This window comes from Hemitrygon akajei, chromosome 10 (genome assembly GCF_048418815.1).
Source record: "Hemitrygon akajei chromosome 10, sHemAka1.3, whole genome shotgun sequence".
Taxonomy (NCBI): domain Eukaryota; kingdom Metazoa; phylum Chordata; class Chondrichthyes; order Myliobatiformes; family Dasyatidae; genus Hemitrygon; species Hemitrygon akajei.
The window spans coordinates 151,005,143-151,021,066 of record NC_133133.1 but is presented as its reverse complement, the minus strand read 5'-3'; the positions used below and the strand labels follow the sequence as shown (position 1 = coordinate 151,021,066).

At 42.8% G+C, this 15,924-nt stretch overlaps 1 protein-coding gene across 2 annotated transcripts in view; it reads right to left on the bottom strand.

Moving 5' to 3' along the window:
• Positions 1–15,924, bottom strand: part of LOC140734824 (solute carrier family 13 member 4-like) — an 85,827-nt gene that overhangs the window by 26,798 nt on the left and 43,105 nt on the right. For both annotated transcript variants that reach the window (XM_073059397.1, XM_073059398.1), the window contains exons 3-6: positions 12,011–12,147; positions 9,396–9,601; positions 8,133–8,181; positions 1,942–1,996 (exon numbers count right to left, since the gene is read on the bottom strand). In XM_073059397.1, the coding sequence (XP_072915498.1) occupies positions 1,942–1,996; positions 8,133–8,181; positions 9,396–9,601; positions 12,011–12,147 (447 nt within the window). The remainder of the gene's footprint in view (positions 1–1,941; positions 1,997–8,132; positions 8,182–9,395; positions 9,602–12,010; positions 12,148–15,924) is intronic.

Here is a 15,924-nt window from a genome sequence, read left to right as displayed (position 1 = left end):
CTCGGTTGGACTTCTTCGGCGTACAGTTGCGCAGCCTCTGTCGAACTGGCCGTCTCTATCGCAGAGCGTAAGGTAAGATCAGCTTTTTCCAGCAGCCGCTGGCGGATACACACTGACCGAACCCCAGTCACAAAAGCGTCTCGGACCAAGAGTTCCTTATGCTGTTCCGCTGAGAGCGCTTTGCAGCCACAGTCTCGCGCGAGTATCTGTAGTTCGCTGAGGAATTCAGCAGTCGACTCCGTAGGCCGCTGTTTTCGCGTGGCCAAGCGGTGCCGTGCATAAACTGGATTTACTGGCCGCAGGTACTGTCTTTGGAGGGCGGCAAGCGCCTCCTCGTAGGTGGATATGTCCCTGATGAACGAATAAACTTTTGGGGCGACCCTCGAGAAGAGAAGTTTGTGCCGAACAGCCGAATCGGTGGCACGAACCTCCTCTAAGTACGATTGGAAGCACACCAGCCAGTGTTCAAAGGCAAGAGCTGCTCCCGGGTCTCGGGGGTCCAAGTCTAGGCGTTCTGGGCGTAAAGCGGTTTCCATGTTGTAACTTTCAGTCAATAAAATTGATGCACCATCAATAACTCACGCCGAGACTTAGGAAGTGAGATTATCGGCTTTTATTGACTGAAGGACAACACTACATCCTGGGGAAAATGAGGGAGAGCAGCAGGCCACAGTCGCCTTTATACAGGGGTCTGTGGGAGGAGCCACAGGGGTAGTCAGCAGGGTCTTGGGAGGAGCCACAGGAGCAGTCAGACAGGTATATCTAGTTCACCACAATCCCACAGGTTTGGCCTGGTGGGAAGTCAGTACAACTCCCTTCTGGTTGCAACAACAGAGCTGGCCTCAGATATCCAAGTCACGGTACTAAAAGAAGGTTGATTTAATTTTAGCTTGTGTCCCTTCCCAACAATCTGACTGGAAACGTAAAGCACAGCGGAATGTGGTAGGTACATCCGTACCTTAATTGAGTCAGTAGTAATGCCATCCCAGCCTCAAGCAGCCTCTCTTGGGTAGAGGGCGATAAGCCTGTTTTACACTGCTAACCTAACAAAGAATGCCCATCCCATTCCCCTCCCTTCGCTGCCGCTGCAGGATCAGGGCACCACGGATAGTCAGAACACTAAAGCTTCGCTGTTGGAGCTGAAGGACAGCTCGCTGGTTTCAAGGGGAGCCGCTGCCATTCAACTGCTTGAGCACTAAGTAAACTAGAACAGCGCCCGGGTGCCGTGAGCCTGGCACTTACTGACTTACAGATGTGCTGCAGCGGAGCCCAGATGTGAAGGGATGGCTGGGCATTGCACTCTCCCATCCTGCACTGGTTCAGAGCTTTCACAGGATACCAGACACCACTGACTTCAATGGAGATTCTAGGCCTATGGGTCAGAAGGCTAAGGAGAAGGGAATCATTTTAATATCTTACTTTATTATTTCCAATCATATCCCTGGGTTTTTATAGGTTTAATCAGTGTTGATAGCTTATAGGTGTTCCCAAATTAACAGGGGAGATGGGAATATCTCTGATGGCGTTATCAGAAGGCCTTCAGGGACAGGGCCTATGCACTGCAGCCTGAATCAAGGAAGATCAGGCCTGCACAACCAGTCCTGTTAAGTGCAAATACACAGGATCACAGGCACTGGTTATAGGCCTAGCTCAGGAAAATCCAACCTATTAACATAAACTGTGTGTCCACTTGTTGCTATATAGCTTGAGTGACCTCACCTTTTGAAGGAAGAGATTTGTAAACAGTTGCAAGCTACACGAATTTTTAAGTGAATGTTGCAGAATACAAATGGTTTCCTAATCTTAAGCTTTATCCCAAACAACAACGTAATCATAAAACATCATAATCAGGCTACTGAGAGAGGACAGCAGGGTCATAAAACAGGAAGAAACAGAATACTAAGTCGTATCAGTGACCATGAATTTGATAAGGTTGCAAACCTGTCTGTCCGACTTAGTCAGCATCTCCTTGTCAGATTGGTTCTTCTTCATTCCACTAGAAAAATAAACAAAATGTTAAATAACTCCAGTAAATCACCAGTATTTTCCAGAATCACGTTGCCCAAAAGAACACTTGCTATTTCAAAGAATCTCTGATTGTCATTCACAAGAGCTAACTGAAGGAGCTTCTGGAGATTGCAAACAGTGCCATGTTCTCAGTTACTGAAGTAAACGAAAAGTGTTGCCTTATCAGAAATTCAACTGATAATTCTTACGGTCCACTGCCTATTTCCTGATTGACCACGAGTGGGGGACAAAAAAAAAAACAAATTATAATGACTAGATGATCAGGTAAGTCAAGCAGTGATGGAGCATCTGTTTGAACCTTAAACAGAGTGCACACAGCTGGAGTGTATTAATTTCAAGGATATATTGTCCATATTGGATCTGAAGCATGGTGCATGCAGCTAATAAAAGGAGCTCGTCTAGTTTGGACGGCCCAGGTAATGTACTGATCGATTCTCATTAAATGATCTTTTTGGATTCAGAATGGTCTTAATGGAAAGACGAGCAAATAAATTGCCAGCGCCACAAATGAGCTCGAGCTGATGGATACTGACGTGAATTCCCTCTCCTGGCATTGTTATTAGCCCTGTGATTCACAACTCATTCCTTCAGAAATTGGTATATAGCCGGTATTAGTCTATGCAGATTGTTCATCCCAACATTTACCAATAGTTCACTTTACAAGTTGATATAGATTATGGACATTTTGTAATTATTTGGTTGTGTATCCCACTGCCTATGGAACTCTGATCGATGCATTTAACAGACTTGCACAAGAAGTAAGCCCAGAACTGTCTGTGACTCATTGTTCCAAATATACCATACACACACCTCAGAGCCGGGCATTAATAGACTCAGTCTGAATACTTCATAAGAACTGAATTCTAAAATGAATCAAAGAAGCCCCATCTCCATGATGATTTCCTTTCCTTGTTGTGTCATGCCTGCAGAAGAGTGGCATCTGAGAACAGTAGCAAGAGCTAAAATTAACCCGCTCACTCCATTACAAGCCTTACCGGTCCAATTCCAAACCAAAAATGCACTCCTAATTTACAATGGACAATTTTGCAAAGATTAATCTGAAGATTCAATGTCTTCATATATTTAAATATTAAATTTCCTTAGTGCCTTTCAATAAGATGCTGAACCTGCGGCTTAAAATCCGTTTGGATGCCAGATCTTGGACTTGAAATGATAACAGTTCCAGTCTCCAAAAGTGCTGTCTTATGCATTGATTATTTATACCATCTCTTATTTTTTTAAATTCCAGTACCTACAATTTCTACTTTTCTAAAAATATCAGTACTCTACTCTCTGAGTCTCCCACTATGGGTTCAAGACCAGTTCAAAGACTTGAGTGCAAAATTTAGAGAAATTCTTCAAAGCAGCATTCAAGGAATGACTTCACAGTTGGAGATGTCTCCTCTTAGGTGAGGTGTCAAACCAAGACCCATTGGTCCTCAGATTGGAAGAAAATCAGTCGAGATATCCCCAGTGTTCAGAGCAATATTAATCCCTCAACGACATTCAGTAAAAAAAACCACTTTGTCTTTATCCATCCTACATCATTATCTGCTATGGTTTGGTTAAACACAAAATGAGCAAGGATATCCAACCTTGTGTTGGCTCACCCTCCATTGGCTGGTTACAGCCTCATTTGACTCACTCATTTGGGCCTACATCAGGCTCATCAGTCATCGCTAAGTTCATAGGCTGACCTATAATGGACTGTCCCACTGGCCAATCATCTGCACACGCAGGAGGTCAAGTGACCATCCCTCTTACTCTGTGGTGATAAATTTAAAAGCTACCCACTTCTCTAAAGCCTGCATTGCAACTTATCGGAAGGCTGCATGTAAATATTGAATCAAAGTTATTAATATTAATTAATTGTCTTCAAAATATTGGTAATTGGATTGCATCTGAACAAATATTAAATCATCTTTTCCTGTTAATGTCACTATTTGTTTAAACTAACCTCATTTAGACAGTTTACAGAGACAAGTCAGTGAGAAATAAAACAATTACAGCAGGGGAATGGATTCTTGATTTGGAGCTGAGCACACTGTTAGTGACAGCAGGGAAGTCCTTCTTTGCATATCTTATTGGTGTTGGTTAGTGGGTTTATGCACGCTGCGTATATTTTCTGGAGTGAAATAACAGCTCCACTGAAGGATGATTTCTGCAGGGTACAGTACTGGGCTAAATTTTGCATGAAATTTTCATTCACAATGAACTGGAACGTTTCTTTAATTTAGAAAATGTTACCTTCAGCCCAGTAATTTTCACAAAATCAATAGACTCAGGGTGATTTAGAATGTGCCAGTATTTGATTGATAACAACAAACGAGCTAGGGAAATTCAGGGAATTTTATATCAAGTAGCAGTAGCCATTAATGGTAAGAAATCAGGAAGGAATCCTACAATTGCTCATTCTGAATAGGTAGTAGGAACATTATGAAACACCTATAGCAAACCTAGTAGGATTAACCATAGTTAAAAATTTTAAAAAACAGAATATCTTAAATGCGGGTACGAGAAAGTGCTAATTGTATTTAGCCTTTGAGTGGTACTACAATGCCCACCCTTGTATCATGAAGTTCTATTTTCGGATTAAAGTTACTTTGGCTCTGTAGAAGGTGCAGACATGAAAAGGGCAAATTTTTGAGCTTTGGATGATGGGAGCAGGCTTACCCGCTTCGACAACTTTCATGCCTGCAGGGGATAAGGCTGATAGAATTGTTAGGCCTCGGCTTCCTCAGTTCCTAGCCCTGCATCTGACAATTTATGCTTTCAGCTCTTTCCTCAGTACAGGCTCCTTTCTCTGTGGCCAGTCAGATAGGAAATTTCAAAGAGATAGTAAGCGTTTAGAAGTTTACTTGTGCATAGTTAGACAGACGCTGAGAAGTATACATTTTAGGATCACGTTATCCTTCTTTCAATTTAGCAAGCGAGCAAAGAGCCCTTGTAAAGGGACACACACAAAATGCTGGATGAACTCAGCAGGCCAGGCAGCAACTGTGGAAAAAAGTGCAGTCAACATTTTAGACTGAGGCTCTTCGACAGGACTGGAGAAAAAGGATGAGGAGCAGATTTAAAAGGTGGAGGAGGGGAGAGAGAAACGCATGGTGCTAGGTGAAACCAGGAGGGGGAGGGATGAAGTAAAGAGCTGGGATGTTGACTGGTGAAAGAGATACAGGGTTGGAAAATTGGGGTTGGGGGGGTCCGGCAGGAGAGAACAGGAAACCGTGGCAGAAAGGAGGGAGGAGCAGCAGACGGAGGCGATGAGCAGGTAAGAAGAGGGAAAAGGGGATGGGGACTGGTGAAGGAGAGGCTGGTGGGGGGGGGGTGGGGGAGAGAAGGGTGCATTACCATTAGTTCAAGAAATCAATGTTCATGCCATCAGGTTGGAGGTGCCCCCCTCTCCCTTCCTTGAAAAGGAAAGTGACATTTTGCTTACAGAAGAAGTAATCTGTAATTATAGGGGTTACCTGCTGGTTAGTGTGATTATTAGTCTTAGACAACCTCAGCTTTGCCTGATTGCCTTAAGAAGTCAGAGAGAAATTTCTCAGCAATTTTTCCAAATGAACCGTTGCATTTATTTGCTGCTCCCAAGAGATAACAGGATGGAAATAAGCAGGAGTGGGCAGGATTGCATTGTTAATTTGCTCTTGCAAGGGACACAGCTTTTAATTTACCTTTCAGGGCTCATGTATTGTCAACACCGCCTGCAAGTGTTAAGACTGGAGCAGTTTCATTTTAACAAGTCAGGGACAGTTCCTCCACACAGCGGCCTCCTACCACTCAGGGATCAATAATCCAGAAAATTCTCAGCGGAGCCTTCGTCACCAGTACACAAAGTTGCCCATGTCACAGATGCTAGGAGGGTCCAGCTTTGAGAGATTCACAAATGAGCGGGCAGCTTGGAAGTCAGTGTTCCTGCAGTCACTCACCCAAGAAACCCATTGATCAGCCTCCTCTGACCAGAGAGGGTACCATCCGCAAATGATCCAGCCCAAAGCATTTACATTTTATAACTTTCTGTTCCTTTTGTCTCTCACAACATTCCCCAATTTTGAATTTGCAATAAGTGTTCTAACCCAAGACTCACTCAATCATAAAATACCTGAGTCATAAAAATCTGTTAGAAAAGTACACACTCAGTTTAACACAACAAATGCAAACAAACTAAAAGATGGCTTACAGCCAGTCTCAGCAGTTTTTAATCTGTGTTTCTCTGGTATTTGGAAACGTTGGTGGCTGGCCTAGAAGGTTCATTTGAGACTGAGCTGCAGCGGCAGTGTGAAAGTTTGGCTCCTCATTGTTACTTGTATAGATTTGGTTAACTTTAACCTGACACAGATGGCCATGCCCTTTCCCAGTGGCCAGTGCTGCCTCTGGCTCTCTGCCAGTCCTCAAGTTCTAATGTAGTACAGCAACACACAAACTAGTGGAGGAACTCTGCAGGTCAGGCAGCGTCTATGGAGGGAAATTGTCAGCCTACATTGAGAGGAGAGTTGCTGTCAGTTGACGGCCACTTTTACAGTCTCCCCCACACCCAGATTTACTGAGAGCAACCAGAGCTGTCCCCCCCACCTCCACAGATACTCTTCAAATATCAGCATACAGTTAATGATTTCTACATCTTCAAGTCTGAAAGTTGAGTGTTCCAGTTCACTTCCAGGCCATGGACACTGACACGGAATCTTATCTGAAAGTGAGGAGCTACTTTGCTGAAGATATTTTAATAGGGAGGCAGTTTATCTTCTTGCTACACGTTCATACTTGTTGGAAAAGATCCCATGGAAGATTCCCAAATAATATAGTAATTTCCAATGCTGTACTAACCAATGTTGTGTGATCAGTAACTACCAAAAGATAATTATGACTCACTTATGACTTTGTTGTTTAAGAAATGCTGGAAGTTATTTGCCTACAAGCCAGTAACTGCACTTTAGGACTGATGGTTCTGATGCTTGTTGTGATGTCCTATTAAGATGCGATACAAGTTCTTTCTCTCCCCTTATCTTTGCATAATCACATTTTCATGCACATATATGTTTTAATGCAACTTTTCAATACGTTTCAGACATCAAAAGAGACTTCTAAAACCCTGGGGAAAACTTAAATGCGTTAACCAACTTTATGGGTCAGTTAAGCATCTCAAAGTCCAAAAGCAGTGGTAGTTTAAATTTAGCTTTCTTGGCCAAGACAGAAGCGTCAGCCGCCTTGGGTCCCTGTCACATCCTTCACTGCCCATGTGTAACACTTGGAGCATGCGATGCAGATAAGAGGAAAACTTTATCTGTTCCGAGCATTAACAAATAATTTAACAGCAGGAAGGGTGACCTATTTCAATTCCAATCCAAACTTCTTCTGTCCTATGTACTCAAACTTACTCAACTCACCTTACATCATTTGAATGTTCTAATTCCCTCTAATCTGGGACCTATCTGATGAGGTGGGCTGCTGCAGCTTCGTTGGATTGTCTCCTCACAGAGCCCTCAGCACACTGGGGATCACCGGTATGAGGAGGCAGAATGTCATCACCAGAGAAAGCCTCAACGTGGCTCTGGGTGAAGTGAGCAAGTCCACGGGGACCTGCAGCACCTGCTACCTGAACACAAGCTGTGGCTTGGTCAACCACGGCTGGGTTGCCTGGGTGATGATATCTGATGTTGACAGACCCGAGACACCCAATGACCTCAGGTTACACTGCTGATTATGTGTTCAACGTATAGATGAATTCTCCAAATAATGCACCAACTCTTATTCACAAGTCCCACAGTATCGAGTAACGCAGTGGCATTTGAAGGCCTTTAAATTTCCTCAAAGGATCGCTTTTGTTGAAAGATCTAAATGAGCTTAAGTACCAGTGTGTTCATCTCGGTAGATTCACAGCCGGTGAGGATCACAACAGGTAAGTGAGCAGCATTGAGTTATGTTTCAGGGTCATCCAGAATTAATTTCATATCTTTTGTCTCCAGCAAATATAACGTGAACAATCACTGAAAACAGTATTTAGAAATTCAATTTAAATTAATCACTAAGTAAATCCCCTTTCCAGTCCCATTCCTGGAGCCCAGTTCTCATAACTTGAATCGCAAGCACAGAAGGAAACTTACTTTTCTTTAAGGAAGATAAGCTCCAGCTGCTGCTTCTCATCTTCCTGCTCTGGAAGGAATAAGGGGCAGATAATGAAACTTGCAAATGAAAAAGACAAAAGTAAAAAGAAAAAGCCAACTCCATGGTTTGGGATTAGAGGTATTGCCAACAGTGTCCTCAGCCAGGCTAAGCCTGAGCTCCAGTCTCTACTAATGCCAGCTGACAGCTAAGCCCTTAGTAATGGTTCATTATCTCTACACACAGGAGGAAAGCCGGCTGCTGATTACAATCCATGTCAGTCTTCAATAGAAGACTCGCAGATACAGCACAGATTATATTTTTCATATCTCCTTTCTCTGTAAAGCTTATATCTCCTTATTCAGCAGTTGCTAGTTCCCAAAACATCCCAACAGACCCAATTCTCTGCTTATTTCCCTCTACAGCTAGGAACCTGTCGAGGAACTCAACATCTACAATAACCAGTCGATGTTTCAGGCTGAGACCCTGATTTCCTCCAGCACTTTCTGTGTGCTGCTTTGGATCTCCTGCATCTGCAGATTTCCTCGTTTCTGTTATTTTTCTGTTCAGCTCCTTCCGACCACCAATTTTTGACACTCATTGATACCCTAGGGAAATGGTTCAGTTGCCAATTCACCTACCAGTACACCTCTAAGATGTGGGAGGAAAGCAGAGGACTCAAGTCAAATCCAAGTAGTCATAGTGAAAACATTTGTAAATTCATACAGACTGCACCTGAGGTCAGAATTGAACACAAGTTGCTACCTGCTTCACCACTGATTTGCCACTGGTGGTTTGCAGTGGCTAAGGAGCCAAAAGCCCCTTCTGGATGGATAACATGCTGGGGCCTTACTATGGAAGGTCCTGTGTCCAGGAGGAGGAAACAGTTTTGATTTTAACTTGCCTGAACTCACCATAATGAGAGAGTCATGGCTCTTTATGTGATCATTATAATTTTGACAAGAACTTAAAGCAGGATGGTCCAAGAGTGTAGATGGTGAGTCTTTTAAAGTGCGTGTTCATATAATGACCTCCATTAGAAAGCAGAGAGACGAAGGACAAAAATATTGGAATAGCAAACTGAGTGAATACGGTCAGTTTGAGTTATTATAAACAAACTAAATTCTGTGTCACTATGGACAATACAAATTCCTGCAGGCAATGTGAGTTAGCAAGAATAACTTGAATTAACGAAGTCATCATGAGCTACTCCAAGTCACCATGGTTGTACTGAGTTACTTAGAACAAAGAAAGCTAATACACACCGTATTTTTGGGACGCTGGGCCAGAGTAGGTGTCCTCCACGCTGTCAGTGTCTGTGATTTCTGCTAACTCGACATCAGATTCCAGGCTGGTGTCGATGAGCTGCTGCAGGACAGCTTCCGCAATTGGCATCACCATGGCAGTGGTGGAAGTGTTACTAAGCCACATGGACAAGAACACGGTGCAACACATGAAGCCAAGGACCAACCTGTGAGCAGAAACGAACATAAACACCTTGCAGAGTAGATGGGGTTAGGAGGAGAGGGAGGGTGATCCATATTGACATGGCCCGGTGGAGGCTGATGTTAGGGCCTTGCCAGTGAGGTCACCTCAGCCCAGGTGGCAGCAGCCAAGATACCAATGGCTCCACCCTAACAAACATCATCATTATGTGCCTGTTGTACGATGTGGGCAAATACGGTCTTCGAGAATGATTGTTCTTGACAATTTTTTTTCTACACAAGTGGTTTGCCATTACCTTCTCACAAGATGGGTGACCCCAGCCATTACCAGTACTCTTCAGAGATTGTCTGTGTCTCATCAGCAATCGCATAACCTGGACTTGTGATATGTACCAGCTCTCCCGTGGTGTCATGTGACCCTGATAGGGGGTCGGGGGGGGGGGTGATGCTACACCTTACTCAAGGGCGACCTGCAGGCTAGCGGAGGGAAGCAGCGGCTCAGATCCCCTTTAGTAGAGGCGCATCTCCACCCGCCACCTGACCCTAATGCTAGGTGCCCAATGGAGCAGAATTAAACTCTGACAGTTCTGAGGGATGATAATCCTGTCTCAGACTGGGAGAATGAAGAGGATGCATTCTCTATGCCTGAATCAACACAGGCTAGTAATCCAGGAAATCCACCATCTTACTCAACTTTAATCGGGTGGAGGTGACGCAAGAAATAGGCTGTACACCGCTTCAATTCCCAGAGAGAGATCAGCTCTCTGTTCAGGCAATCTTCTCCTTCTGGGTCATGTATCCTCTGAAGGATTTTGAATGATTGTAATCTCTCTGTAGATGATCTCTCCATCTAACTGCGTTTCTTCCCCAAAACTACAATTGGGTCTACTGACCTTTTTCCATCTGACACACACCCTACTGCTAGCTATTACCCATTGCAAAACGAGAGGCTCTGACCCTCCCCCCTTCCCTTGGATTTCACCTGGGTACTCCCCACCTCTATACCCAAACTTTATTCCACAGCAACATATGAAAACAGAAAAAATTGTATTTCTTGTCACCTGTGTGAACTGCTCCTACCTGTTAACTATCAATGGATCTCATTGTAATAACTAGTGCTTTAAAGTTTAACATTGATAGATTTTGGTTTTAATGTAGCTGCAGTGCCCCCTACTGCCACTGGAGGTCTCCATACTCAGAATCAGAATCAGGTTTAATATCACCGGCATACGTCGTGAAATTTGTTAGCTATTGCGGCAGCAGTACTACGCAATGTGTGATAAATATAGAAAAACTGAATTAATATACATATTAATTATAAATTAAATAAATCAAGTAAGTAGTGCAAAAACAGAAATAAGAAAAGTAGTGAGGTAGTGTTTGTGGGTTCAATATCCATCTAGAAATCAGATGGCAGGTGGGAAGAAGCTGTTCCTGAATTGCTGAGTATGTGACTTCAGGCTTCTGTACCTCTTGTGTGTGATGCTCAGGGTTGTATAGGGTGATATACGTGTCCTTTGGCGATAAATTTATTTTGATCTTTGAAAATTGTTACAATGACTAAGCTATAGAAACAGAACGATCAACACTTGTGAAATTTCTGGTGAAGTGGTTCTTGATGAGAAGACAGAGTAGCCATCCCCTCTCAGTTACTGGCAGATGGACCTCAACCGACACATGTTTGAGTGGAGGTATTACCACTGTAGCCTTTTCCTATCCAACTTCTTCCAGAACAACTGAAGGAGAGGGCAATTCCGATGCTGCTGTTATGGCTTTCATCAAAAAAAGAACCCTGGGATACTTGAGAAACAAAACCTGCTAAGCAATTCATTATTGACATGGAGAAACCTTCTTCTGGGCCTTGTTAAACATGTTCAGTATAACCCCTTACCATCCATAGCACAATTATCCTACATCCAGGAAATTTTACTTTGTGCTTCTCTGCTGAGATTCCAGGTACTCTAGTGAATTGTGTCATGGGCCTCCATTATACGATCTAATAGAGGCAGTTGGAGTTTTTTCAAAGTGTCAGTTAAAATAGTCAGTACAGCATTAGAAGACTGGTGGGCCAACTTAACCAGGCTCAGCTCTTCTTTCTGATGTTAGGGTATGGTGATTTGGTATGGTGAAGGTCATCCCCTCTGCCATGAACACTACCTCACTATTTTCCTCTCATCTTGCATTACACATTTCTGATTGTAACTTAGTATTTGAATTGCACTTTACAGCTGCTGAAAAACAAGTGTCATGATATACGTCAGTGATGATAAACTTGATTGTGAATCCGATTCTATCACTTGCCCAGATATTGGGTGGAACTGGTAGACATTGCCTTCAATAAACCCAGCTTATTTAATTGGAGTCCCGCTGTGATGCTCGAGGCTATATATTCCCAGCAGAGATGAAACATAAAGATTAAAACGATATATACTCACATTCCTGGTTTGGCTCCTGCTAACATCACCATGCGAAGAGCAATCCTCTTGTGCAAGTTCCATTTTTCAATGGAAGCAGCCAGGCAGATGACACCAATCAAAAGTAACGTTGTGTCCTTAAAGTACTCTGACGCAACCTGTTTATAAAATACACAAACATCAGCTCCGGTACTGAAGGAAATTATGCCTGCATTGGTATTCACCAAGGAAAAGGATGCAGAAGATAATGAAATCGATATGAGGTGACCTAACAATCTAGGGCATGCTCGGATCAAGGAGAAGGTGATGGATCTGTTGAATAACATTAAAGTGCAGAAGTCACCAGGACCTGTTGACACTTAATCAGGCTACTGAGAAAGACAGAAGAGGCAATTGCAAGGGACCTTGACAAAGATCTTTATACCCTCTCCCACATCAGGTATGATCGCAGAGGATTGGAGAGAGGTGTGTGTTCTTTCATTTAAGAAGAGTAATAGGGAAAATCCAAGGAATTAAAGGCCACTGAACCTCACGTCAATGGTAGGGAAGCTATTAGAGAGAATTCTAAGGGATAGACTCACATTTGAAGTGTGGGCTTATTAGGGATAGTCAAGATGGTTTGGTATGGTGAAGGTCATGCCTTATAAGTTGATTGAACATTTTGTAAAAGTAACAATGACAATTGATGAAAGTAGTACATTATCTAAGGCATTTTGCATGGTCTCTCATGGGAAGTTGATCAAGAAGATTAAGATTCATGTGACCACACTGACTTGGTAGATTGGATTCAAAACTGGTTTGACCATAGAAAAGAGAGGTTCGGTATTGTGACTGGAGGTCTGTCATCAGTGGAGTGGTGTTCCGCAGGGCTCAGTGCTGGGACCTCTGTTTAAGAAAAATGCTTGCATGAAAATGTATATAGTTGATTACTAGGTGCGTGGATAACATGAAAATGGTGCTGTGGAGCTTGAGGAAGGCTCCAATGAGTCAGCAGGATACAAATTAATTGCATGTATCAGTGGAGAAATGGTGGGTAGAGTTTAACCTGGGTAAATATGAGGTGTCTCCCTTTGGGAGGTCAAAAGTAGGATGAAAGGATATGTGGCAGGCCTTGTGTGGTGTCCCTCTCTTTCGTTGAACGTCGGTGATGTCGGTGGATGGTATTGTCATTCTGCATTTATGGATTGGACTATTGCATTCTGGACTGTGGACTTCTTCAGACTTATGGTTTTTATCATCTGTGTTTTTTTTTTAAATCACCTGTTCCTTTTCCGTTTGGTTGTTAGGGGGTTAATGTTCTGTTAGTTTCTTTTTGTGTGGGAGGGTGGGGCTGCTTTTTGGGGGGGATCGATGTTCCAGGTCCATTTTGCGTGAAGGGAGGAGTTTTGGTGGTTGATATCAAGATGCCATTCTTTTTCATATGGGGGGGGTTGTTGTTTCTCTCTGAATGACTTTCACGTTCTTTCTTTCTTTTGTAGCTATCTGGAGAAGACAAATTTCAGAGTTGTGTATGGATACATGTTTTGATAATAAATGAACCTTTGAACTTTTTTTTGATGTACAGAGAGATGTTGGGGTCTAACTCTACTGCTCCCTAAAAGTGGCATCAGAAGTAGTAAAGAGGGCAGATGACATGCTTGCCAACATCAATCAGGGCACTTGGTATAATTTTGGTGAGGTAGTGTGCAATTCTGGTCACCCCATTACAGGAAGAATGTGGAGGCTTTGGAGAGGGTGCAGAAGTGATTCATGAGATGCTGCCTGCATTAGAGATAATTAACTACAAGGAGAATTAACAATAATCTTGGATTGTTTTCTCCAGAGCAGATGATAGAGGTTTATAAAATAACGAGAGGCAGAAGTAGGGTAGATTGATATTTCTACCCTAGGGAAAAGGACTCTAACAACAGAGGACATAGCTTTAAGGTAACGGAGGGATTGGGGAAAGCTTAAAACAGATATGCAAGGTACTTTTTTTTTAAAAAAAAAAGACAAGGGAGCAGTAAGTACCAGGAACATGCTCCCAGGGTTGGTGGTGAACATAGACATAATAGTGGCATTAAAGAGGCATTCGGACAGGCATATGAACATAAAGAATGGAAGGAAATGGATCAAGTGCAGGAAGGTGGGGCGGCATGGGGGTAGAGAGTTCCTTCGTTCTCCCCATGACCGTGTGGGTTTCCTCCAGGTGCTCTGGTTTCCTCCCACAGTTCAAAGACTAGCAGTTAGTAGGATAATCGGCCATTGTGATTAGGCTAGGGTTGCTGAGTGGCATGGCTTGAAGGGCATATTCCACGCTGTATATTAATACATACATAAATAAACAAGTGGTATCAGAACCCTTCCACACAACAATGTATCAATGCTGGCAACTCTGCACCATAATGTTAATTACACCAATGACCTTGCCTAATAACAGCGAAAGAAATGTATGAATAGCCAGCATTTATCATTCAATGCCGTGTACAAAGAATGAGATTTGACCCAGTGCTATTGATTAAGATGTTCTGAGCAGCTATAACTTTGAGCGTACAACATAAGGCTGTTTTTACGCATATGGAGGGGTGAGGCGGAGGGTTAGAAAGGTTAATTACTGCTTCCAGCACAACCATTTTTCATCATTTGCCAGCTTCAGCTGAAAGTTATGACAGCTCAGGAACCCCAATTACATATTAATGAAGCCAGTGCAAAGTCGTTGTCATTCTCCCTGCCAGGCTGAGACATGCAGTAAAACCACCGGAAAGCTTAAGCCAGAATCTCAAGACAAGGCAGTTGATATTTTGGGCTGGAACCCTTCATCTGAAATCATTTATGCATTTTCTGTCGTCAGTTCCTCTTGAAACAGAAGAACACGATTCAGTCTGTCTCCATAAAAGCCAGTCTTGGATGGGAACAAGCAAGGATCAGGAAATTCTGATGCTTTGTGATTTAGTAAAACAGAAACTTCTGCTCGAGTCTATGCTAGTCTTGCTATACCTAAGAATTTCATTACACTATGACCAGAATATAGATATCGATGTGAAGTAATGTGAATCACCTTAAACAACTAAGGTGCAGGGCAATTGGAATCTGCAGTATGAACATATTGAGTCTTCATTATGTCACAAAGGCATTGAGATTTTATGCTTGTGGTCTAATATTGTGGACAGAAATTAAACAATTTTTTAGCTGCATTAGCAGCATTTTACCAAAGGGCCCGAAGCAATTTAGTGAGAGGCAGGATATTTGGTGGGTATTTCAGTGAAATTTTAGCAGCTAAAAAAAAAAACCTGAGGCTATTGCTCTCAGGGCCAAAATGTCTTCTGTCATTATACTTGTGGCACTCTTTTAGCACAAGGTTTGGGATTCTCCATGCACAAGGAGTGGATCAATGTTGAGTTTTTCTAGAGGCATCGGTTACCTGATTCTGTACAGTACGATAGACAAAGGTACGTAGAGAGAGAAGTCCCTGAAACTCACATCCATCTTCACATCAACAGTAAAATCCTCTGCCAAGCAGGATTAGTTCTGCACCCTAGAGCCCAATTTAGTCTCTGTTGCGAAGCCATGCCCAGTCTCTGAAGCCAGGCTCATTCTTTCCATGGATCCCTGACTCAGATTGACATTGACCAAGTAGACCAAGGTCTAATTTGGGTGGACCCAATAATTAGAAATTTAAAGTAAAACTCTTAACTTACACTTGCTGATGGATAACCCATTAAAGTTACATCATTTTCATCATAGTACAGGAGAACTTTGGCCTCTGACGCAGTGATAATTAATCAGTGACCTTGATCACTTGAGCGGTTTCACTTACATTTTAGTTTTTATTTAAAAAGTAACATTTTAAGTGGCAATTTGCAATCCTTCTAGGTTCTCTTGATAAACTTTAATGAAGAAATCTTGAACAAAAGGTTGGGAATTTCCACAAGAACATGGAGGAACAAAATCAAATT